We start from the raw sequence: 26019 nt of genomic DNA, 5'->3' as shown, positions 1-26019 counted from the left end.
ATCTGATTTTTTTTCCACCTCAGTTTACAGATCCCTGAATTCTATCCAGAGATACAGCCTCCCTTAACCCCACTATCTCCTAAGTTATGAACCCTGCTTTCGTGATCTGGGGAGATTTTGAACATTTGAATCTTTCCAAGTCCACCAACTGAACCTGCGAAAGAAGCCTGTAGGGGGCTCCTTTTGCCTTCTTCTGAAAACTTGTTATTTTTTGACGAGGCTGGTAGATCTGAATTATTTCAAGTCTTTAAAATGTATGTCAAGGTATATAGGTAAAAGAAAATATTACAAGTATGCATTATGTGAAGATGCATGGCAAACTTCAGTGTGTCTCTTATTGTGAAGTCAGACACATAAAATAGGGTCATAATAAAACACCCAAGTGAAGTCATTTATCTGCCCCTTGAGCTTAAAAATTTGCAGTGGTATACAGTTCTAAAGCTAAGAGAAAAAGAAAAAGCTTCTTTCAGTTCTCTAGTTTTTACGCAGTAAAACTGAAGAATTACCTAGCCCCTGACTTGAAGACTTGCTCACCATTTTTGCAATATATTTCCAGGATAAATGATGGCAATATGTTCATTTAAAAAGACTTATTAAAACAAACAAACAAAAAATCCTGTTTTAATATTTACTATACTCCGTAAAACCAGTATCATATTTAATGTTTTTGAGGTTTCTGGCCATAAATGCTGACTCTACTACTAGGCATTTCACTTCTGATTTTGTTTTCATTTGGATCATTAGTGACATTACTGCCTGGCTTGTATAAAATATATATAATGAGACTTAGAGGCGAAGAACAAAAGCACTATTTAAAATATCATCTTATTAAATAGATTCCACTACAAAAAGCCATACTTTCTCCAATGCAGAAGATGAATAGCTACAAAGACATAATGTCTGTTGGAATTTTAGATGCCTGATGTCTTAATGTAGAGACAGATTAAAGTTAGCAAATATGTTTTAAATAATAAACATATATCTTTATATTCTCATCAGAGAAGAGAGAAGTCAGCACAGCTAGGATTTTTTAAATAAGATCATTTCCATATTTCTCTTAAAATATTTGGCAACATAAGTGGTAATTATTTTTAATAAAACAATTATGTCTAACATAACCACTTAGCACTCACAATACTATCTGAATTAAATATTGAAAGATAAAAGTCAGGGTCACTGGTAAGCTTATAAAATTATTGAAAATTTCCAAATAGCTTATGCAAACACTGTAGTTGATATTTTCACTTATTTAGCCAAAGCATTTTTTTAGTTGCTGATAAAGACAGCATTATGTGAGACAAAGGCAGTGATATATGAATTATATTATGGCAGTCAAATAAGCACCCAATATTTGAGACTAGAAAGTAAAGATACTAATAGCAATAACATATCATCTACACAAGAACTATATTAAATACACTGGTTTGCCCCTGTTCCCTTCCTTGGAGGTAAAAAAAATCAACAGCCAAGTGAAACGATGAAACTAATACACTCCTATAGTTTTATACACACAGTTTCAAGAGTTTCCTCAAGGTTATATAGGTAAAGTAACTCTGTTATTCTTTTGAGATACGCTGTCAGGACTGAGGGAAAAGATTACAGTGGCTTTATTTTTTCTCATTTCATAAGAAGTTATATAAGAACATGATCCCTACTTAACATTCATAGAAATAAATGATATACCAAAAATCCATAAACCATTTTCTGAAATGTCATTTTATGTTTATGAAAGAAACTTACCTAACTCTCCATTAAATGCATCTCTTATCACAAAGTCCAAACCTTAACCAAATTGCTCAGGGAAAAAAGAGTACAAGAATCGTACTGTAAACCATCTGTGCAAGAAAAAAATGTGTGAACGAAAGGGACAAATAGGAGATGAGACTTTCATGGGAACCAATGTCCAAGTAATTCAACTAATTAAGGGACCCAAACTCCCAATTATTGGCATTCTCAATAATGAGTCCAAATAAAAGTAAATGAACACTCTAGTTTTTCTTCTCTTAAGTACATATGTTAGACATTTTTGTGAGCAATATGAATTCTAGTGTATGAAACTTTGTTTAACCTAACTTCAGAAAGAACAAGAGTAAACTCAGGAAGCGCATTTTATGCACTCTGTTTTAGCTTTATCTTATCCTATTACATCAAAAGTTCATTTTATTATAGCTTAGCAACTTAAATATCTAATAAAATTTTCAGCCAATAAAAAAGAATGTAGGAATGTTCACATAAATAATTTCATGTGATACTTATTGCCATCATATATCATGAGGCATGGTTGAGGGTACAAACGTTATGCCTGTTTCTATCCAGGAAGAATGTGAACTCATCAAGGACAAGAACCATGCTTCCATTATTTTATTATCTCAAATAGTACTTCACACACTGTAGGTTCTTTTTTAAAAATGTGCCGATTGAATTAAACTTATGCAAAGCATTTCAGATGTAGAACCTCAATTAAGAAATGTCCCTTAAATTGAAAAAAAAAGTTACAGAAGCTCAAACTTAGAATATATTAAGGAAAACTGAAAGTAGGAAAACTGAGCAATGAAGTGAAATTCATACTTGTTTCAAAAATGAATTCTGTCTCATTTAAAAAATAAAAGGCATCAGCCAAGTGACACTAAAATTTCTGTTAAAAAAAGCAGAAGAAAATGAACATGAACATTACTAGTTTGAGCCATTTTTAAACAGAAAATCTTACATTTTAGTTCTAAGTGTTAGTTCATAAATTCCTATTGACCACATATATGAATATGTTAAAAGAAGTCATTCTCTTCTACATCATGAAGGATATTTAACAGCTGCCTAAACTGTCCTCTAACAAAAGCTCCTGCATGTAAGCATAATTCTCAGGGCCAAAGTTGACCAAGTTTGTCTTGGGAACAAAACTAAAAAGAGAGAACATGAAAGTAATAAAAGAACAGAGTCTTTATGATGTCAAGGAATGTTTGCTTAGGACATCACTCACTTCCAATCATCAGCTTGATTTAAAAATCTTATTTAAAAAGATGTTTAACTGCTATAAATATTTTCCCACTAGGAGGGACACTGAATTTAAGTATTTTTTCTAAAATTTAATTTTAAAATTCACTTATTCTTGTCCTTTAGCCTAAGGGCTTTCCAAGCATATCCCTAAAGGCTATAGGAACCACAAAGATGATTCTGAGTATAAAGAGCAGATCTTGCTCTGACCCAAGCCATGGAAGTCATCTTCATTTCAATTAATTTACTTTGCCTTTATGAACTTAAGAGTCTTTCAAGGAGGTTGACATCTCACTCATCTGAAAAACTTGGAATGTGACAGGGGAAGGGAGGAGAAGTAAATCAAAGGGGTCAGCAGTTTTCCAGATGCAACATATTTTTCTTCTTTTCCACCAGAAATTTTAGAGAGCCTTCTGACATTTTAATTCCCCACACAAAACCACAGTAGCAAAAAATGCTTAGGGCTTTTATGTCAAGAAACACACACATGCATGTGCACTTGCATATGCCCACGAAATAAATACAAATGCTGATAGGCTGCTCCTTTAACTGAATATGTTTCATAACATAGAATGTCACATGTCAAAAATTGTTTCTTCTGGTGTATTTACTAGATGTTTGTGTGTATACTTTGACCCACACAAATTTAGTTTAAAAAGCAAAAGCAAGTTTTGTAACTTTCTTTTTTTTTCTGGTGTGTGATGACTAAGTCATTGAGTCAATACACTTTTTCATTAAAAAGATGGCATTTACAAAAACTGTAATTTAAATCACACCAGAATATTTCAGTTATCACCTTGAGCCACATGGTTTCAGGAAATAATGCCCAAATATTTCACGCAAATGCTAGTCACTTTAGAAGAGTTCTTTTTTTCATGGAGTGGAAAAATCTTTGAGGACTGAAGATAAATTCGCAGCAACAGGGGATATGCCCATTGTGTCTGGGAGCCAGAGAGGGAGAAATGGCAGTTAACTCCTCAAAACACCCTGCTTCAGTATTTACCTGACAGCTCTGGTATCTTGACATTTTCCCCAGTGCATTTCCTCCTTTATCAGGTATTATTTTACAAGGGATTTCTTGTTAAACAGAACTAACATAAATCAATCTATAACAGAGGAATTTGTTTAATACATTTATTCCTTTAAGAAGTTGCATGATCATATTTCATTGACTCATACAATAGGGGAAAAAATATCTTACTACTAAAACAGAGTTTGTTGAGACTGGTAGATGGTAAACCTATTTAGTCTTTTCATAGGTTCATTCTTAGATTTTAATGTTAAATAATAACGACTATTCATTTAAGCTGGTCTCACTGTATATCTTGACCTTTAGCAATATCCACACACAGCAGCTTATTGTGGTATCCTTTAAATATGAGAAATAAGAATGTTTTACTTTGTCATTAAAAGAAAAATAAAAGAGTACTGTGTGTTACATGGCCCATGAAATATTGGCCGTGTGCTCCTTGGCTTTCATTCGAAGAACTGCAATGCTGGAAGACCTCCTTTCAAACTCTGGCTTTGTTTCAAATGCATGTCCATTGGCAGCCCCAGTAAGAAGAGAGTCCGTGAAAAAATTGTTGAGGGGCACGTGGCTGAACTGGTTCTGGTGGTTTGAAAACCCTGTGTAACTGGAATCTGTCCGAGGCGAGTGAGAATAAGGTGTCATACAGGAGGAAGTGTCACGTGGTAACATGCATGAAGTAACCACAGAACCACCACTCGCATTGCCTGCCCACAAATTGTTCTGAATCTGGAATATATAAAACAACAAATGTTACATGTACGCGTTCTCACTTTTGCTCCCTTACTTTTGTTAAACTGCATTTACTCGATTTTGTTAACTATTCATCGTTTACTCTTATTGGGTGGTCTGTAATTCCTTCCTGAGTGCATAAAGCGATTACTGAAAAACAATTATTTGAAAGATTCTTTAGTTTGTTATGCTGCAATAGATCACCAAACCCACAGACCTGACCACATAAAATACTCTCAAAACATGTCAATCTCCTGAGGATTCATTTTTAAATGATTTTTAAAGCGAAATCTAAGAGATTTAGTTATGATTCATGACCAATTCATGTGCTTAGGAAAGTGGTTTAAAGTATGGTTTTAAGTTTATAGTTTTCATTTTTCTAATAAACAAAATGACACAACTGTGGTTTTTTTTTTTTCTTTGAGTTCTACACTTGGACTCGCTGTGACAGTTTTTGTTGGAAACCATTGCTGATGTTAGATTGTTTGATCTGTAGATATTTTTGATCAAATTCATTTTGGAAAGTATTTACTTTTAATTGCATTTTATTTCCTATACAGTCTTGAATAAATATAGTCTGTGAATATGAGAAATATATACATATTTTAAACATTTATTCTATGATTTATATATATGCTATAGTGAGGTTGCAACAGATGTATGACATATAAAACAGATTTAGAATTCTACATGAACAGTATCAAATTATGGAAGCATGACTGAAAAAACAGGCAAGTATTAGCAAAAATATCATGAGTATAATTTAAGTGCCATATAACACCTTATATAAGACTGAAAGCTGAGTTATCATTTGTGCTCAAGAAATTCACATTTCATATTATTAATTTCTACAGGGAAGAATTCAGTGTACTATTACCAACAAACAAATTTCTCTAGAGTTACTAGCATGTAAGGGAAACTGAGGAGAATTTGCATGATAAAAATTTTAAATAAGAGGTATCTTAGACCAGCTATCTAAACAAGAAAAAAATTAACAGTGATCACATGCATTACTGAGAAGCACAGATAAAACCCTGAGAAATGGCAGGGCTAGGGAACAAAATAAAATGTTGCACAGTGTAATATGGCAGAGATGTAGCCTTCAAAAATAAAATTCTAAAATTGTATGCCTTTTGCAATGTTACTGTAACAGACTTGAACTAGAATGCACCAATAATATATATATTTATTGCACCTGGCTTTCATTTTGAAATTCATGATAATTAGGGCAGAATCATCTACTATTTCAACACATACACAAATAATGCTTTCTTATATTTATTTATAAAGATTCCAGTCTACTACATATAGCCTCTGGTGTAGTTTTACAACACCCAAACTTAAATTGCACTTTCTAAGACAACTGATTTTCACTTAATAGCAGAAAATATGTTAATGAATCTTCTAGACAGCACTAGTAGAAATGCTACTCTGTTACTCAAAAAAGGACGGCTTAAGCAGTTTCAAAACGTAAGAAAATCTGAATAATTAATTTCATCCTTTAGGTGGGGATTCAATAGCTGATGACTGGCAAGATGCTTACTTCACTTTCGTTTTAAAAATGGTTCTATATACACACGTTACCTTAAATATGCTAAGTTTGTGATATATATCTATAGCTATGCATAACGGTTTGCATATTTTATTAATCCTTAAATCGTCATGGGCTATGCTGTTTTAGTTTTGGCTCATTCTACTCTATGTATCCCACATTAGCCAAAATATAATGATTGGTGCCAGCGATTACTGAGTTATGTATCTCAAACCAACAAGAAGGGCTGTTAATGTCATTACTCTGTCAAACTAGGTCTTCTAACTTGATCTGGGGGATTTTCCTCTGACATTCAATCAAACATTGTGCCACACTGCAAAAACCACAGTCACATGTCTGACAAACGGGCTTTCAGGAAATGAAAGTGAACCTGCTTATTTGTGAAAAAAAAACGAAAGGCAAAATAGTGGTAGAGAAAGATTATTTACATTTTATGTTTGTTAAAGGACTCAATTTATACATAGTGTTGTTAGAATTTATTATTAAAATCATCTACTCGAATTCCAAATGCGTAGAAATACATTAACAACTGGGTTAAAGGGAAAAAGAAAAAGGGGAGGGAAGGGAAGGGAAGGGTAGGATAGGGTGATAATGTATAAATGTAAATTAAGAAAGTATTTTCTCCCTAAAAGAATTAAGGTTAATCTGCCTATAAATTGAAAGGAAATTCTCCAAGTTTCCATGGCATGGACAAATATTTTTATTTTGATCAAAACTTATCTGGAAATGATCAAGCGGTGTAAATGTGGTACTTTTGGTGAAAGAATTTCTAACATACAGAAATGTTTTCTGAACATAACAGATTAGGAAAGCAGGTTACTACAGCAATTTTTAGTTGGATTCTAGAAGATACCCACATATTCCCACAGGCAGTGATACTGTCACACATATATTTCTTTCATTTTTATATGTCTGACATGTCTTCATTTGACTTCCGGGATCTAACTGGTTTCCATATTGAAAGTTAGATGCAAATCATAAAAATAATATCCCCAGTGAATTGAGGTTTTGTTTCCTCTGAGGCATTCCCTCTGGATATTTAAATATCTGACAATGATGGTGAAAGATCATACTCATGATAGCTAATGGTCATCAATTAACTAGTATATGTCAGGCACTATCTTAAATGCATTACGTAGTCTTCTAATAATTTCAACACACTAAAAGGTGTTCGTTTTTACTATTATCATTTTGTAAAAGGTTAAACCTTTTTACGAGCAGAATAGATTCCTTAGGAACTTCACCCAAGATTACATAGGTCTAATGGTGGAGGTCTAATCTGTACCCAGGAAATCTTAACAATGCTACAATGATATAAAAACTAGTCTTGTGAGTTAAAATTATTTTACTTATTCATAATCTTAACTCTGTGGACATTCATAGGCTCCACTCTCCAAAAGCAAAATCTTCAATGATCGCTTACAATTTACAATCCTCATCCTTCGACCTAACACATGATAAGCGCTTAATAAACATTTGTTAAATGATTGAAAAATCTCTTAAGAATATGACATTTGAACTGATCCACCTCGCAGATGCAATCAAGATTTTATTGGCAACTTATGTTAATATATCTAAATTTTGTTTCATGATTTGAACTCTAGACTCACCATACTATATAATCTCAACAGAAATTATGAAAAATACCTATCTAGACCTTGGCAACTGTATTTCTTGAGGTAGTATTTTTTTTTCTAGTAATACTTATTCTCCATCATAGATGCATCCTCTTGTAGATTCTGATTCATTAGCATGGGTTGTGCCTCAGGGTATCTGTTAAAATAATGGCAATGATAATAATACATACATGCAATTCTGAAAATTGCCTGGAATTAGGAAACACTACTGAAGTCTAACTTCCTTCCAATTGTAAAAAACCCCTGTACACTTTCTATTAATTTCACTTTCTGTAATAAGAAGCTCACCTGTTTAAAAACATTCCATTCCCTCTTGGATATCACTGTAAAAAAAATGAGCTATTATCTTCCTCTATGTGCTGCTTCGATTTCATGTGTAATCCTTCTTACATGTGAAAATCCTCAAATATCGTAGGCAGGTATTACACCATCACAGCTGTGTAATATTTCTTTGAGCATTCCTCATGTGATGTGGTTTCCAGACCGCATCATCCCAGTCTCGTTCCTCTGGATAAGCCAGAGATTGTCAACACCCTTTGCCCTTATCAACATCTGGTGTGGACAACGGAATCACACTCTAGATGCCGTCTGATCACTGTAGGAAAAACTTGGCAGGTACCATCTTTGTTCTACACCATCTACTTCTGTTAGTATCTGAATGCCATACATGATTAAACAACAGTTGTTTTTGAGCTTATGGTTTAATAAATCTACTGCTGTCAGGGTGGGCTTTTCCATCCCTCCACCAATTCTTTTCTTTTATAAGTGGTCATTTTAAAACTATTTGTTAGAATCTACAATTCAAATTGTTTAATACTATATATTTATTTGTCAACAGAGTAGCCATATAAAAATCCCGCTCTCTGAATCACTGTAAGAAATATTATATTTGCTGTTAAATTTAGGAATGAAAGAAAGCATGATTTTTTCTTTTTTGGACTATTTCTGACACCTACAGTAACAGGGCCCAGGACCAAAAAATTTGGGGGGTCTTTTGTGGGCCTTTAACTGAATAATATTCAGGGCTTCACAACCAGGAGCAACATTATTAAATAATGCCCACATCCTTCTTTCATGTATGTTTAAAAAAAAAAAAAAGACAGCCTGTCTTTATATTTTTTCTTCTTTGTTCTGTTTAAAAGGAGTGTAGAATCTAAAAACATTCCATTTTAATGTGCTTAGCTAGATTTTTTAAAGTTCTAGGGGTATGTTCAAAGCATTGTCCAGGGAACAGAGCCAACTACCTCCCATTAGCATGAATGAAAGTTCAGCTGACTTACTACACTCCACTTTGAACATTTGCCCTTTAATGTTTTTTCTAATCAAATAAAAGTTAACACTTAATTATCCATGTCTTTGAATTTTGTAAGAAAGTTAGGTTTTTTTTGTCTGAGTCTTTCTAAACTGAAATCATACTCATTTCACATTCATGTTTTACACACACACACACACACACAGTATTTTCACTATGGATGTATATTTGTCAGGTATTGAAGTAATATGGTAAATATGGATAAGAAATTATTAATCTCATTTACCTTCACCTTAGAAGCTTGGTACAGATATATTCTTTGTGTAACCAAAACTACAAAGAAGATTTTAGTGTGTCAAACCTGGTGTATATTTCTAATATATTTATTGATTTTATAGCAGTAATTTTCCATACTTCTTTAAAAACCTTCTAAAGAAACTTGTTTGTTAGCCTTTGCTTTAGTTGTAAAGTAGTATGATATGTATGTAAAAAAAAATAGTTTCATGAGAGCACTTTATATTCTATATCCTAATATTAGTGCTATTTAGAAGACGCTAGTCTATGGAATTTAATCTGGGTTTAATAGAAATACTGAACTACATGAAAATATATGAGTAACAACTGCTGTTTAATTTTAAGGCATCTCTAAAACCAACCAAACAATATTCTTCTACTAAGTGTATTTAACCCTATTCCTCTATATACAGACTGTGTCTACCTGACACCATCATCTGTATGTATAAACACACACACACCACATACATACATCATGCTACACGCATGCTACCCTCATATCACGTGCCCATACACTTCATTGTGGGAGTTAAAGGTTACTTTACAAAGACAGAGATCAGAGATTCACAAAGATATTTATGATAATACAACAATAGCTTTTTTGCATTGAAATCCAAAAGCTGATTTTGGTTTTCCCTCTTTGATAGAATGTTTATATATATTGGCTACTCTGTAATTACTCGGTACATACTGTAGATCATTACCACATTATCACTATATAATTCAATTTACCCAATTTTTTCTTGCTCTCCTTATAAAATGCAAACATCACTTTGAACTAAGGCAGTTGAATTTTTTAAAAGACCAATATGTTCTTTACTAGCATATCCCTTCCTGTAAAATTCAGGGTGATAAAGTATTAATAAAAATCATATGCTTAGTAATTGCAGGTATTTTTAGCTCTTGATGAACTTTAGGGTCTCATGAACTTTTCTAGTAACTACATCAGTAGGATGGCTGGCAGGGAGAAAGAGTATGTGCTTTTCTACATGTTATTTGCTACCAGTGAATAAATCTCACTTGCCACCAGTGAAAAATCGCAACCTGAATTATTCATGCAGTGAAAACATCAATCTGAGCACATTTAGGTACCACCTAGAGAGAAATTTTCATCAGTGCCTATTTATTTTCACTGAACAATTTTAAGAAAATATATAAATATTAAGATTTTCTAGAATCAACTTACATTTCAAAAATTCCTAAAGTATATGTTCACTACATAGTAGTATTGAGTTAAAGTGATTAGAATTTATTTATAAGAAAATGGTCACATATTAAATACTAATCATTATTTTGATTTTTTAAATAAAAGTCCATCCTTGAAATGTGTACAGAAATTTGAAACAAGGAAAAGTGTCTTTCCCATTTAAAAAAAATCACTTCAATGTAAGTCATTGAGACCAATAATCTGAGAAGAAAATTGCTTTACAGAAAAATAAAAGCATGTATGTTCTTCTGTTTTACAGTAATTAGGATCATTGAAAAGATTTATAGGAAATCTTATCCTTTATGCCTTCAAATGAAACTTTCCAATCAACTCACTTAAGGAAGGAATAAATAATAACACACTGTATTTGCTATTTTATTTATTATTATCCAGCAAAAACTATCATATGGAGGATTTTTCAAATATTTGTCACATTATTTTTCCTGTACTTATTTTAATACATGCATGGTAGCTATTGTTGATTCATTTTTATGACACTATTTCCCAATAAAATTCACTTATAAGAAACAAAGATTAAAATATCAATTAAATTTTCCTTGTAAATTAGTAACAAAACATAACTTAAATATGTAAATATTTTAATTTAAACAGAGTATTTTCAATCATAGATATTCCCAATTGGTGTCATGTATGAGCTTTTAATTTATTCTTAAAATCCTGAGTAAAGTTACCAAGTATATTAATTTTGTATTTGTATTAACTACAAAGTTGGAATTTTTTTGTATCATTTTAAATCAACTGTGCAAAATTTTCTTTTTACTTAAAATCCATGAATCAGAATTTTAAAAAATCCATAGACCATGAGGCTTAATAAATATGGCATATATAAAATCCTGTATTAATGTATGTTCAATATTATTTAATAACTAACATAAAAGTGTGAACTGAAGATTTTAACCCACAGGTCTGTTCTCATGGAATTCCGAGGCTTTCAATGGCTTAATTTCCCCCCGGGTTCTTCTATCTATAAATTAGCTTTTATATATATAAGCAACTTTGGAACTCTTCCGTAACTTATTTTTACATTTAATTTGGTAATTTACTCAATTTATCAATCTACTCTTACCTCTTAAAACATAAAATACTTATGGACCAATTCAGTTAAATTCAAAATGCTTTAACAATGGTCACCTAGCAAAAGCAAAAAATAAATAAATCAGCTAAATAATTATTACTGTGTAAAATCATTAGATCACATTAAATTCAAATATTACATGTTTCAAAGAAATAAGTCTGTTTTTATAATCTGAGATCTGAATGTACTTCTTTCAGAGGATATTCTTTATCTCTTTAAAGTGTATTTTTAACAACATAAAAATTATTCACTCTTTGTGTCTAGGTGCACTTTCACCTAGGTGACACTGACAGGTGTCAAAATCTGCCTCATGCTACACAAAACTTATTCTAATATATACATCTATATGAAACGTTCTTTATACATTTATAGAAATGCATATATTTCTGTACATGTAAATCACTGTATCCATTGTAAAAACTATATTTATTTGAGTAATGATATCCCTTCACATACTTCTCCTATGACTTTAAGTATTTGTGTTACAGTCAGTGAAAAATTTTACTTGTTGACCTAATGAAGTTAACATTTTTGTCCCTTTCTTCATCATAAAGGAAGTTTCATTGTGTCACTGTGACCATCTCATTGGGTCTTTCATAGATTTTAGAATATTCATTATAAAAGGCATCACTTTTTAAAGATTTTAGGTTTACTTCAAATATTTTGGAAGAAAAGAATTAACAATGATAAAAATATGACACTTCCCCTAAAAGTAAAAAATATTCCAGATGCCTTTAAATTGTTTTTGAACCTCACTGACAATGTTGGTGGGAAGAAATTTCAGTCCATTTTTTGATAAAAATATTTTCTCCATGAGAAAATAATTTTGGTGTACTGAGAATATACTCAAACTTTCTAAAAGTTACCATATTTGGTTGTCCTAAATTAAAAATAAAAGTATATTTAAATGAATTTGATCTCTCCCTAGAGCTCTAAATATTAAATTTACTCACAGATTGGATTAGTTTAAAAGTTTAAAAGTACTACATAAGAGAACGTTCAAACCACTTAGCTAATGCTCTACTGTAAAAAAAATTAATAATGACAAAGGTTATTATAGAATTGTTACTATTTATTAGGCATTCATTATGTTCTAGGCAATTGCATACACAATTTTGTATAATCCTCAACATTTTAACTTTCATCTTCATATCATAAATGAGGAGAAACATTCCTAGAGGTTAATTTGCTTATCAAAATCTAAAATCTATTAAGTTCAAGAATCTATTTGAACCCGCTTCTCCGTGACTGTGAAGCCCACAGTCGTACATTAACACCTGGCCCTCTTCAAGTTTCAGTATTTAGCTCCACAGACTACTTGGAAACCAATGCAGTACTTTTCATAACAGAAAAACACAATGATGATAGTCGTCATCATCATCCGTACCACCACCACCACCACCAAGTGTAGCTCTAACAATACCTCCGTTTTACAGACAAAGAATCTGAATATCAAGGAAGTCAAGAGACACACCCAAAGTTACCCAGCTACTAAAATACTTAATTCACATGTAATCCAAACCCAACCCAACGTCAGGAATTATAGGCAGGAATCCTCGTAGGAATGAAGCCTGGCTATAATCTTCCAGAAAATGTTTATACCTTAATAATATATGTATTCACCAAATAACTATTTAAAAAATACTCTGGTTTTTTCATAAGTTAGAAACACACTAGCATCTAATGTCAATAGATATTTGCTTGCTTTTTCAACTCAAAGACAAAATTTTGTAGGTCTTTTTGCTCTGCTGGATTTAGTACGTATCAAGAAGTGTTTGAAGAATTGGGTACAAATATCACCAAATTTCTTATCGGTCCACAAAGCAGGAGATTTTGTCTGCATCATTTGTATAACCCCCATGCCTGAAACAGGACCTAGCATGTATTTGTTGGATAAAATGCAAATAACTCTGGAAGAAAAAATAATTAAGCTGAAAGGTTCTGCAAAATCCTCCTTGTCTACTCCTTTTAACAGAAGAAACAGACTCAAAGAAGAAACGTAAATTGCTTAAGACCACAGAGATGGTTAATAGTGAAGATTCAGAAATCAGCTGTTTTCATTGAAAATTGATTAATTTGGGGTTTATAATGTACTCCTGAACACTGAAGTGAATCAGTACTTTTTTTCACGTCTATTCATTGTGTATATAATTTGCTTAATACTGTGGTGATACAAAGGTAAATGACAACTGAAATTGTTAAATACCTTAAATGGGGTGGCCATCATTATAGGCAGCCCTCCCCACTTTCAGTTTCCAAGTGATGGGCTGATTGAAGGATAGCGAGGAGGGAAATCGAAAAAGCAATGGCTTTTTATGATGTCGTGCACTGGAGAACATCAAGAAGTTTAGTGTAACTAAATCATAGTGTTGCCAAATGGCAACTGATACTCTGAGGCAGAATAAAGGGTTTTTTTTACATAAATTATTATTTTTCAGTACATCAAAATATACTACCTTGAAGTATATTACGACTGACATCACACCTCTCACGGCTTGCTATCAAATAGAGTAAGTGTAAGAAAAATACCTGAAAACAGTCTAAAAAGTGTCTACATTTTTAAATGCTTAATATCATTTTATTTTATCTTATTTATAAAATGGAAACACTTTTGCTTTCCAGAGTGGTTTAATGTTTTAGGGTAAAAACTGAACTATTTCACTGCTCAGTGATGGATTATGGAGATAACGTTGCATAGGGATCCCTGGACTCCTGAGCTCAAAAAAACCTGGGCTTATAGTCAATGAGTTCATGGCTGTTTAGAAGGGAGGCTGGCTTAAAATTAGCCCTCAACTAGTAGTTATTTTTACCAGTATGGCTCTTGTTACTAAAATGTAATGAAGACCAATGTAAAGAAAATATTAAGAACATTTTTAGAAAATATTCATAAATAAACATTAATGCTATATACATACAAGCATCTTTATGTCAGGTAAGATTATTATACACCTTGAGCAGGCTTGAGGGCATCATTTTCTAAACCATCTCTGTTTTTCATGCATCTCTGTGTATGCTTTTGCTTTCCTGCAAAACTGTTAATTCTTTATTTCTGTCCTGCTTCCAACATTTTCTAGTTTCCAGCTTTTTTTTTTAATTAATAATGTTTTTTTTTCTGTGATTAGTAACAGTAACCAAATTCAGTGTCTTACTGCATTGAGTTGTTGGATTCTATTTTGGTTCCTATTTTTTCCATTATAAATTCAAGCCACAGGATTAAGTAAAAAAATGTTTCCTTTAGGCTGAAGCTTGAGAGACATGATCTTGGCATAATTTTTTTTTTTCAAACAAACTAAAAAAGTCAACCACATGTTTTTACATTAAAACACAATTTTTCCTGGCTTTAACCAATACCTATAGTAGAAAGTAGGAGACGCTTGATTGCAAATTTTTGGCAACCAAACAATAAATGACTTACCAATATAGAAAAGCACTACAGTGTTTACATTTGTGAGTTTTATTGTTGTTGACAAATGACACTGTCAAAATAACTTCAACATATGATCTCTGTGCTCCCAACCTTAAATTATGAGGTGGTCTAAACAATGTACATAAATTATGGAGAAGCCACAGAGAGAACTAGTATAAAATTTCCATGATATATGAGGGGAAATTTCTTAACTAATCCATTGTTAGGTGAAAAAAGACTACCAAATATATAATTTGATTGTACCATTTCTGCTTGAGCTATGGGGCTGCCTCATTACACTAATTTACAGTCTCTAACGCTGTGAGGCCCAGTGCCCCAATGGCAAGAGAATCCTAGGAACAAAGGGTGACTGAATAGTCAGTTCATACATTATATAAAGAGCCTAATTGGCACCAGACACTATTGTAAATGTTTTATGCTTTACTGAAGAAAGGGAAGTTTGAGATAAAGGGAACCAAGAGTAAGAAACAGAAGTGGAAAACAGAAATGGGGGTTTACAAGGAAAGGAATGAAAATTGAAATAAGAAGGTGCAAAAAAGTCACAGCATCATCAAGTGTTATGGGATAGACTGATCAGTAAGACTGTTTAAAGTCTATTTGAAAGGACTTCATAATTTGTGACATTATCATTTCTAAAGTCATCACAGTCAAGTAAAGTCATCACATCCAAAATTACATGACGTATATGCCATCTCCATTATGTTTTTATCGTTATTTCAGTGGTTCTGAGTACATGCTCTGCTTCCCTGGACTAAACTGCAGACACAAATAATGCAACTTAAGTTTTATGCTCTTTCAGTAGTAATTTATTAGTTATTCAATCATTCAAACATATTTACCAGGAGATACGGTCTACTGTGAGGGTTAATATCTTGCAGTTGGGATCCAGTCAAATCTGGGTTTCGTCACTAGTGATAATGAGAAAATATCTCGCCTCTGTGCCTCAGTTTCCTCACACGGAAAATAACACCTACTGAGGAAGGTTGCTGTGAGGATTAAAGGTGTTGACATACGTGCCTGATACAGTAAAGGCTACTGTCATGTCAACAACTAGGAAAACACTGCAGTGCCTGCTCTCATGAAGCTTACAGCCTAGAGGAAAAACATCCTCATAGCACTTTGTTTAAAACTCAACAAGGGAGCTCAAAAATACTTGGTGGGTAAAATTTCATTAGCCCTGTGATGATAAGTAATCAGGACTATATACATGCTTTCAACAGGAGAAAAAATATGGGAACTACTTTAAGATAATTTTTTAAAAGAGAAAAGATCTTCTTATGGTAGATATGGGCATTTATTCAAAAGACACCCATAATATGGGTCTTCTTGCAAACCACAGTGGCAGGGTTTAGCCTTAGAAGCCCTTTAGAGACAAACTGTCCTGAAAGGAACCACTTGTCTGGTTACAGACCAATTACTTAACTCACCTGAAACTGCTAACTTTTAAAACGAAGGAGTTGAACTAGGTGATCTCTAAGGCTTTTGTTCACACACAATATTACATTAATAAATTTGCTGAATTTACCTGGGGGAGTGGTAGTGTCAAAATAGGTTCTGAAGGATCATAAAAGGCATCAAAACATAAGGATTGCACAAAATTAAAGGACATATTTCACACTCACAGGGTATGAATTTATAGTTGAAGAAAATAAATACCCTTAAGTTTGGGGCTGCAGTGAATGGTCACTGGACTATCAAGATATTCTACCAGCATATATATTACAGATTTTCTTTCAAAGTGGTCTCTTACAATGCTTATCATTAAACAATAATAATGAAATAACAGTTTGCTTGTTTCTTATAATACAAGTAACCCTTACCAAATATCAAATACATTATAATGTATCTGAACATTATAAATACATATAAATATATCTGAACATTGCAATTTAGTATTAGAAAAAAATTATATTCAATTAGAATAACAAAATATATTTTATTTACATGTATCACAAAGTATAAAAAAGAAAAGAAATTCTCTAAATTAAAAGGAAAAATCAGAAGAATTTCTAAATACCCTGAAATGAGATGAGAACTCCCATTACATATAGAAATATTTTTTAACATGATAAATTTTTAAAATTATGTTCAGTACTAATTCTGTATCTGTTTTAAGTAACAAATGTTTCCTTGAAACAATACACAGCTAAATGCTTCCTTGAAACAATACACAACCTCAAAGTCAAAAAGATAATATAGGAAAAGAGATATTTTTAGGTGGAACTGAAGGTTTCAGAGAGTATATTTGACACTAGGTTATGGCATTGTTGTATAAAACATTAACCACAGAAATAGTATGCCAAGCAATGCTTCATCTAGTTTTAAAAGTTAACAAAGGAAGCAAGTCTGAATAATTAATATGTAGAGTAATGAAAAGACATGCTATTGAATGATGGTACTTCAGTTCCTGCAGTGTAGAACAAGGAAAAGGCCCTCAAATGGTTTTAAACGAATGGCTTTGGAAGAAACAATAACAGAATAAATATTTTAGCAAAATAAAAAGCTAACTAACATGTAAAAAGTTTCCTGGAGGACAAAAGTTTCCATCTTAACTATTATTTTAGATAAAACAAAGCTAATTCTAGCTCTTTTAAGAGTACACAAACCACACATGCTTTTCTCAGTCAGTATTCTGTACAGTTTACTATACCTGAGGATAGCTGTCAGTCCTTGGCAAAACCGATATGTCATATGTGGCAGCAAAATGGCTTTTGGCTTGTTGTATTTGGCCATAACGTTCTCTTTTTCTCCACTTGGCCCTCCGATTTTGAAACCAAACCTAATTATATTTTTAAAAAAGTAGAATTTTAGCTAAGGATAATGCAAATGGGATGTTAAAAGGCTTCAAATCAGAAAGGTAAATCAAGTCAACAAAACTACTAATAAAAAAATGTCTTTATGTCAGAAAAGGATCCATGAATTTATTTTCTGTTTTTACCCTGAAATGATAAAGTCATATGTCCATGAAGCAATAGACGTGATACTTTCAAGAAATTTATTTAATAAATAAATTAATTAAATAAATTTATTTAATATGCCTGTTTTTTCATTGATGAAAAATAAAAGTAATCAGGTTATATGATCTTGAAGACTCCTTATATCTCCAAATTATCATAGATAATCCTCCTCTCAGAGAATGCAGCAAGTCTGGAAGACATTCATAAGTTTTTAGTTTGGGGACATGTACCATTAACCCAGTCAATCTATAACCAAATTAATATCTGCATCTGTCAAGATAACTATCTTCAAAACACATCACAAAGTGAAGACTCTTCTGGGTTGTACCCATGTTTAGATAATCTTAGAAAAACTTGAACATAAAGATTCCATCTAAAATATCTAAAATATAAGGCACCAGCAGAAATATCATGATCATTTTAGAAACAAAAAATATTTAGATTACATATTATGTTGAGCACAACAAAGACTATACGTAAAATGGAATCATCTGAAGTTGAACTACTGGTTTTAAAATATATAATTGTACTTACATAAATTACACCATTTAGAACACTTCTCTTGCCTTATAGAAAATGTGCAGAAACCTTCAAATTCATTTCACCTATTTAAATGACTTACAAGTAATAAAAACAATAAAAGAAATAGGGCAGTAATATTCACCTGTCAAGAAAGCCTGTGAGTTGGTGCAGCCTCTATAGGGCCACTAATTGTTGTCCAAATTTCTCTAATTACACACTAATATATTTATCATAGCAGCCATCTTCCTCAGAAGGTTAAATACTTGCTAACTTACACTTGTAGCTCTCTGGAACCTACATTTTAGTATTTTAATGTATTTAAAGGGAGATAGAGAAAATTATATCCATATAAATTGGGTATTTTTGAGTATATGTCACACAAGCAGCTTTCAAGAAGCTCTTTAGTCTTTACAGAACTAGGTTCAGAATATAAAATATTTAAGAAAGAAACTGGAAACCAAGTGTAAAAATACAAATTGTAAAAAGTCTTTCATTGAAATTAAAATTTTCAGTTTTTCATACTCAATTCTAACCTTCTATATTTTTATTGTCATACTTACAGAAACATTATGCTCAGCCTAAGAAATAAGCATGTATTGCAAATTTAAATGACATTCTGAAGAGCTTTCGGCACTTAAAACAAAGCAAAGAAAGCTACCTGCTCAGTATGGTTTCTTAGATCACTGCTGGTAAGCGTGTATTATCCACTCTGCCCAGGGCTCAAGATAACATCAACACAAAACAAAGCAAAACAAAACAAAACATATTTTCTTCTTGTCTCCACAAATAGGCACCAGGAGCATACTACGGGAATTTAGTAATAAGATGCTTTTCTCTTAAAAAAAGACCTTGACAATCTCCTTAAAATGGTTGCCAGTTACCACTCTGATGTGAAAAGCAGGAAGGGAAACAAGGAAATTAGGTTCAGGTTGGCTCCTTGTGCACATTCTTAAGGCAAGAATGAATCAGGACTAGATGAATGTTAAGGGGAAAACAAGCATTGGGCATGGCTGCTCTGTGCACATAGTTTTCTATGGTTTACAAATATAAAGAATTTAAATATTTGAACACAAGACAAAAAACACATGCAGGATTCCTCTTACCACTTGACAATTCTAAATTCTTCATTAGCATCAACTTTCTATATATTTACTTCCTGAACTTATGATAAAGGAACCATTTGCCTCCACAAACTGAAGAAAAACCCTGCTCTTGTTATTCCTGCACCACTAGATGGTGTCTCTAATGATATAAAGGCTTTACAATGGCTTAACCTTCAGTAGAAGTATTTATTACTCCACACAGAACATAATTTTTCACTATTTTGTTCACTTCTCTAGTGGGCTTACAGGAACTGCAAAATTCAATATTTTCCATTTATAGTAGCAAAAACACACAAAGAAAAAGGTTGTTCTCTTGAATTACGGTTAGTTGGGAACTAATGCAATATAGTTTAAGATTATGAACTCTAGTAAAACCAAAATATGCCTAAGAGGTAGAATTTTTCTTTCTCAAATGATTAAAAAATTTAGTATACTGAATCACTCAAGTTGATAATTTGAATGCAATTTATGAATACAATTGAGTTTATATTGTTAAATTACTTTAAATCATTATTCCTATTGACCCTGCAAAAAAATATATGTTATCTATATTTGAAAGAATAAATGGAATGATACTATTGGTAACTGCTGAGGCTAGAAAACTGTCAATGAGCTAATATGATCTTTCTTTAATTATGTATACTGAAAATATGTTATGCTATACATAACAGGTGGGAATTTGTGAGATTGTTTCATTTATTGTTTTATTATAACCTCAACCTCAATAAAATTACAGACTTATGGGCCATTACACAAATAACTTACCAATACCTGGTATATAATCTAAAAAGAACCTCAATGGTTGATAAAATAGGAAAACAAAATAAAATACATGTATTATTAAATAGATAGCTATGATTCTGGTTTTTGCCCTATAAAATTTAAGTTTTAAAACCAGATATGTTATGATACTGTTCTTTTTAAATTATCATTATTTTATGCCTATATAATAACCCTCAAGTGTTCTTTTATTCTACGTTTTCTGTGGGTTGCTAAATCATTTGCAAAGGAAAAGGTATTTTAGAGACCTACCTAAATACATTACATTGTTCTCTATCTTCAGTTGGAGAAATCAGTTTCTTCTTTTGTGGCAAAATGCAAATCTTAAATTATTCTCCCACCACTCCCCCCCACCCCACTCCACCCCGCCAAGGCCTTCGTATGGCTCCTACCTGGACCCTGGCCTCAGTGAGCTCTGTCCTCAGAGCAAGCTGCTCTCTGACATACACATCGGGGTAATGGGTTTTCTGAAAAACCTTCTCCAACTCTTCCAGCTGCAGGCTGGTGAAGGTGGTTCTGTGTCTTCGCTTCTTACTGCTGGATACGTTGCTGTCACATTTATCCCCAAGTTCATCCAGTTCTCCCTTTTCTGGGATCCCTTTCACGGGAGACATCCGGAGACTGTTACAGTTGTCCATGGCTCTATTTAGTTCGGTATGAAGAGGCTGTCCTTCTACTTTAGTGATCCCATAGTTCACTGCACCCAGATGGGGAAAAATAAGAGTTCTCAGGATTGTGAAATAGTTTGATGAAGGAATTAAGTTGAAGTAATTTAGAGCATCAGGGAAGTGCTCTTAACAGGGTTTACTGTGCCAGTAGTAATTTGATCATCACATTATTAATCCACTTCGGCAGGTTTAAGACCATTTAAAAATGTGTATATGGAAATCATATAACTTGCCAAACGTCACAGTTATACTTTAGGGGCTAATGTAATGTTTATGAACATCATTTATAATCAAACTAAGGTAGCCAAATTCAAAGATGTTCTAGATTTAAGAAAAACATCTAAGTGAGAATAATTTTTGAAAAGTGAACCAAACTTATTGAAGTCATATCTTTATTCACACCAGAAAAAACTAAGCAACTTGCATGGCCCAAGAAAAGTATTTCCACTTCAAATAAATCCGTAAAGCAAAATCCAAACTCTTCCCGTGAGTTACCTTCCTCCTCCACACAAAACTTATGGATTTATAGATTATGAATTTGGCTACCTTAGTTTGATTATAGATTTATTATGATATTATTTCTAGAACATTTCAGCTGTATATTCATGTCTGAATTTTAAATCTTTTTCAAAAAGTGACCTATTAAGCTAAAAAAATGAGTTTCATATCAGTTTCTAAACAATATTTACGTAGACTTGTTTAGCTTAAAAACTCATTTGCAGTTCTTTCTAAATATGTAATATTTATGCTTAACTCATGAAATCTGTTTTGAAACAGAAGGCTTTATTTTTCCCTCATGAACTGCAGAAATAAAAATATCTATTAAAAAATTACAAAGGATGTCATCTGGCATTCTGTTTAGGGGTGTTTTAATTTTAGTGATTCCTCTGGATTTGATTGCATGCTTGCAGTATGCTATAAAACAAAAATATATCATATGGTGCCACACACGCACACGAATGCTATGGGCTGCATATAATGAAAGGGGAGGCATTATTTAAAAGTAAAATCAACCCAGTTAGACCAGTAATTTCCAAGAAATTGCCATACTTTTTCATTTTTGTCTATTTTTAAGTGATCTCATAAGGTATTTTTACAACTGCTTAAACCACTGTACAAATGTATTAAACTTTAATAACTATATAACCTTAATGCCTAATAGTTTTTAAGCAAAAAAAATGTGTTCAACTAAATATAAAGATTCATGACTGATTAACAATACGGTTTTGTCTCTGCGGACAGAGTTAAATGGGGAACTGCGGTAATTAGGGATGGGGGAGGGGAAGTAGTCGTGAGGCTAAGGGCATCTCAGGAGAAAGACAGGAACTTTCCTAAATATAGCAGACTGCTCCCTACATTCATCTTACTTAACACTTTCCTACTAACTTCATCCTAATAGTGTGATGTTCGTTTAAAAGCTGGGAAGGTATCAAAAATCACCCACTTCTTTTATTTTGGATTCCCGACAATTTAAAATATGACCGAGTCCTATCCAGCAGCAACACAGGACATTAGAGAATCATTTTTTTAAAACCCTGCCCATTCGAATAACTTTATATAAACGTCTAAGAATTCCGAAAATAAAGATACTGTCATCTGAAATGCATCCAGAAAGCCAAAAATTTAGCATTTTTAAAAACAGAAATGAACTGCTTGTGTCTTTCTAAATAAATGGCAATTTAGCTGTTTTTCTATCATTTGCGCCTTTAGTGTGGGTTTGACTCTGCAAGTTAGAAGTAACTTGCAACACTGAATAAAATAAACATACGAGATCGTGTTTTACACTTACTCTGCACAGAGTATTTAGAAAATGAGTTCCTATGAGCCAATGCCTTGCCAGATTTTGAACCTCCATTAAAATAGGGGGCGGAAGGCTTGTTGTAAATATTTCACACTTAATTCGTTTGTTATTTTAAAGCAACCCGCTCCTTACAGCTTAACTGTGGAATATATACAATGATAAGGAAAAGTCCTCTTGGAATTGTAAACTTGCTTTGGCTGTCGCGATCTGAAAAAAAATAGGTTTGTATTGGGTTACAAGATAGAAAAGATAAATGGTTTGTTTGGATAACATTCTGACTTTGAGATACTTGGCCATTCAAAGTTTAAGATTTTGCCCAGAAGCATTCCGAAAGCCTTCTTAGGTGACTTTTAATGTGGAGTCGGAAAAAGAGACAATGCAGACTTTCGGGAGTAAACGATTATATTGCAGATTCTTTGCCCGAAGCTATTTAAAGTTATTTGGTGTTAACAAAAAAAGTATTGGGGGTTGGAGTGCAAACCCAAAGAAGCAGAAATCACAAATGCACACGAACTATTCTAGCAATCCTCCAACTTCACAAAGAAAAATACCGCTACGTCTTGGACAATAAAAAAGAAAAGGTTTTCACCCAACGGAGCTCCAAAGTTTTCTTACTCGTGGCCACAGTGACGTCCTCTAACGAGCTGTGATCGATTTCAGCTCCTCCTGCCCAGGCAGCGCGGCGGGCTAGCGGAGGAAGCGCGCTGTCTTGACTCAATTACGCTTTATTTACCACCCTATCCGTTTACGCCTGGATCCTGGATAGAGGGACTCCGGGACCTGTAGGCGACTAGACTCGACAGCCGAAGGAGAGCTGCGCGGAGGCAACCCGGAGCCGAGTCCTTCCTCCGCACCCCGAAGTCGGCAGCAGCCAAAACTCCTCGAACGCGCACCTTCCTCCTGCCTTCCCCCGCCCTCCAGCTCTCTCGCTCCCCGCTTCCTTCCTTCCTCCCGGCCCATCCCGATCTGTCCCCGCACTTGGGGTTTGCCGGATCGAGGTCGCGGCTAGCGCAGGAGACTCACCGCCGCCGTCCTGACAGGGCGAGGTCCTCTCCAGGCGCACGTGATGCTCGGCGCGGGCCAGGGGCCCGAAGGCCTGCACGCATTTGCTCGCCGACGCTTTGCTGTAAAAGGACTCATTGTCCAGCGTCTCCATAACGTGCTCCAATGCGCCTCCTGCGCCCATGTAAAAGTCACTGTTTTTACTCGGCGCGCTCTTGAGGGCAAACTTCTCGCTCAGAAACTCCATAATCCTGGAAGGCGCTCGCGAAGCTCCCGGGGCGCGGAGGCCGGAGAGCGCCGGGGGAGGGCGCAGTGGGCGGGAGGAGGGAGGGCCGGAGAGGAGGGAAGGGGAGGCGAGCGCTGCGGCGCCGGCAGCGGCCCGGCTCGGAGCCCTTTAATACGTCCCGGCTGGGAAGGGGCACCCGAAGTTGCTTTTATATCTTGAAACTCAGCTGGGCTCCTCGGGCAACCTCCCAGTTCTAATGAATATGAAAATCGGCGGGCGACTAACTCCACCCCGGGTCCCCTCCGCCCCCACCCCACCCCCACCTTCCCCCACTTACCCTGGCGGGGCGCGTCCTGGCCTGGGTTAGACAGACAGCTCCATTTCAGACAAATGCCAGGAGAGACGAGGCCCCGACACCCAGAATCATTGTCGCCGCGACAGGGGACTGGCATTTCGGAAGAGCTGGGTGAGATCGCAAAGCAGTTAACCCTCCACTCCCCGCTCTCGGCGTCCCCGCGGGCCGCCGCCCGGCGCCCGGTCCCCACCCCGCCCCCACGCCGGCCACTCACTCCCAGAAAGATTTAGAGGCGTCTTAAGAACTTGAAAGGAAGCATTGCTCTAAAGGGCTTTTATTTCATCCGTAAATCGTTTACGTGGAAGACCCACGTTAATCCGAAGCCCAAGAAGCCGGACGCATGGGCAGCTATTAACTGGGTCGGCCGTGGTGCAGGGGCCTCTGCGCCCCGCCCGGAGGAGCTCGGCGCCCCGGTGCGCTCCGCGCCGATGAGCCCACGGCCTTGCCTTTCTTTCTGCAATGCGGCGGCGTGTGGACGTGCTGGCGACGGGTGGCAGAGGGGAGGCAAGCCAGAGGCGCTGGGCGCATTGTACCAGGGCCAACCTACCTCCTCCGCACCCCTCCCCTCGGCCCACGGCTTTATCCTTATAGTCACATATTTTCAGAAAACCCGGTAGGAAGAGTGCGTGCAAAGGGCCCTTCGTATAGGCCAAACAGAGGCTCCTTACACAAACGGGTTTATGAAAAACGAAGGCCTTCAGCATGTTTTTCTTTTTTAATTATTTTTACTTTCGAAGAATCGCGGTGGAGTTACTTTAGCGCGTGTGGCGAGCGAGGGGCGCGCGCGCGCGCGAGGAGCAGGGCTCGGAGGCGACGCTGTGTCCCGGGGCCGCGAGGCCAAGGCCTCCGTTCCCGCCCGAGGGGATGGGCGGGCGGCCGGGGAGGGCCGCTTGCTGAGGGCAGGGCAGCCCCGCGCGGTGGAAAGCCACGCTGTGTGGCCTTGGGACCGATTCAGGCTTCCGATGAGCCCGCGACGTCTGAGAGACATGCGTTCAGCGTCTTGGGCACGAAAAGGCAGCCATTTGCAACATGCCTCTTCAACGGGCACACTGAGTGAAAAACTCCCACAATTTGGGGACTAAGGATTGTGCTTTTCTAGGAAGGCCCCTGCTCGAGAGTCCTGGCAGCCCTTCTCGCCACGGGCCGTCGCAGCGCCCGTCGCATCTCCCCAGTGGTCACCACGCCGCGGCCTTAGGCCCACCGGCAGCTGCGACGCTGCGTGCGGCGAGGCCGAGCCAGCCTGCGGGGGGCATCCGGATGGGTGCGGGATTTCCACCCTCTCTGGGGTCTTGCCTGGCTCAGGATTCACCGGTAGACCCTCTAGACCGGCTAGGACAGTTCCCAGACGGGTAGGAACAATCGTGGAGCCCTGAGCACCTCAGAGCAGCTTCTT

General features: G+C 35.4%; 1 protein-coding gene across 1 annotated transcript; it reads right to left on the bottom strand.

Annotated features, from left to right (window-relative positions):
• Window positions 1–4129: 4129 nt before the first annotated feature.
• On the bottom strand, window positions 4130–24452 carry ALX1 (ALX homeobox 1). The gene is made up of 4 exons (XM_036890033.2): window positions 24067–24452; window positions 20967–21271; window positions 17863–17991; window positions 4130–4744 (listed from the first exon to the last, which is right to left on the bottom strand). The coding sequence occupies exons 1-4, from the start codon at window positions 24290–24292 to the stop codon at window positions 4424–4426; spliced, it is 981 nt and encodes a 326-aa protein (XP_036745928.1). The 5' UTR covers window positions 24293–24452; the 3' UTR covers window positions 4130–4423.
• Window positions 24453–26019: the final 1567 nt, after the last annotated feature.

The sequence above is a fragment of the Manis pentadactyla genome, chromosome 10 (genome assembly GCF_030020395.1).
Source record: "Manis pentadactyla isolate mManPen7 chromosome 10, mManPen7.hap1, whole genome shotgun sequence".
NCBI lineage: Eukaryota > Metazoa > Chordata > Mammalia > Pholidota > Manidae > Manis > Manis pentadactyla.
The sequence above is the reverse complement of the archived record's forward strand: the minus strand, read 5'-3'. Positions and strand labels throughout refer to the sequence as shown.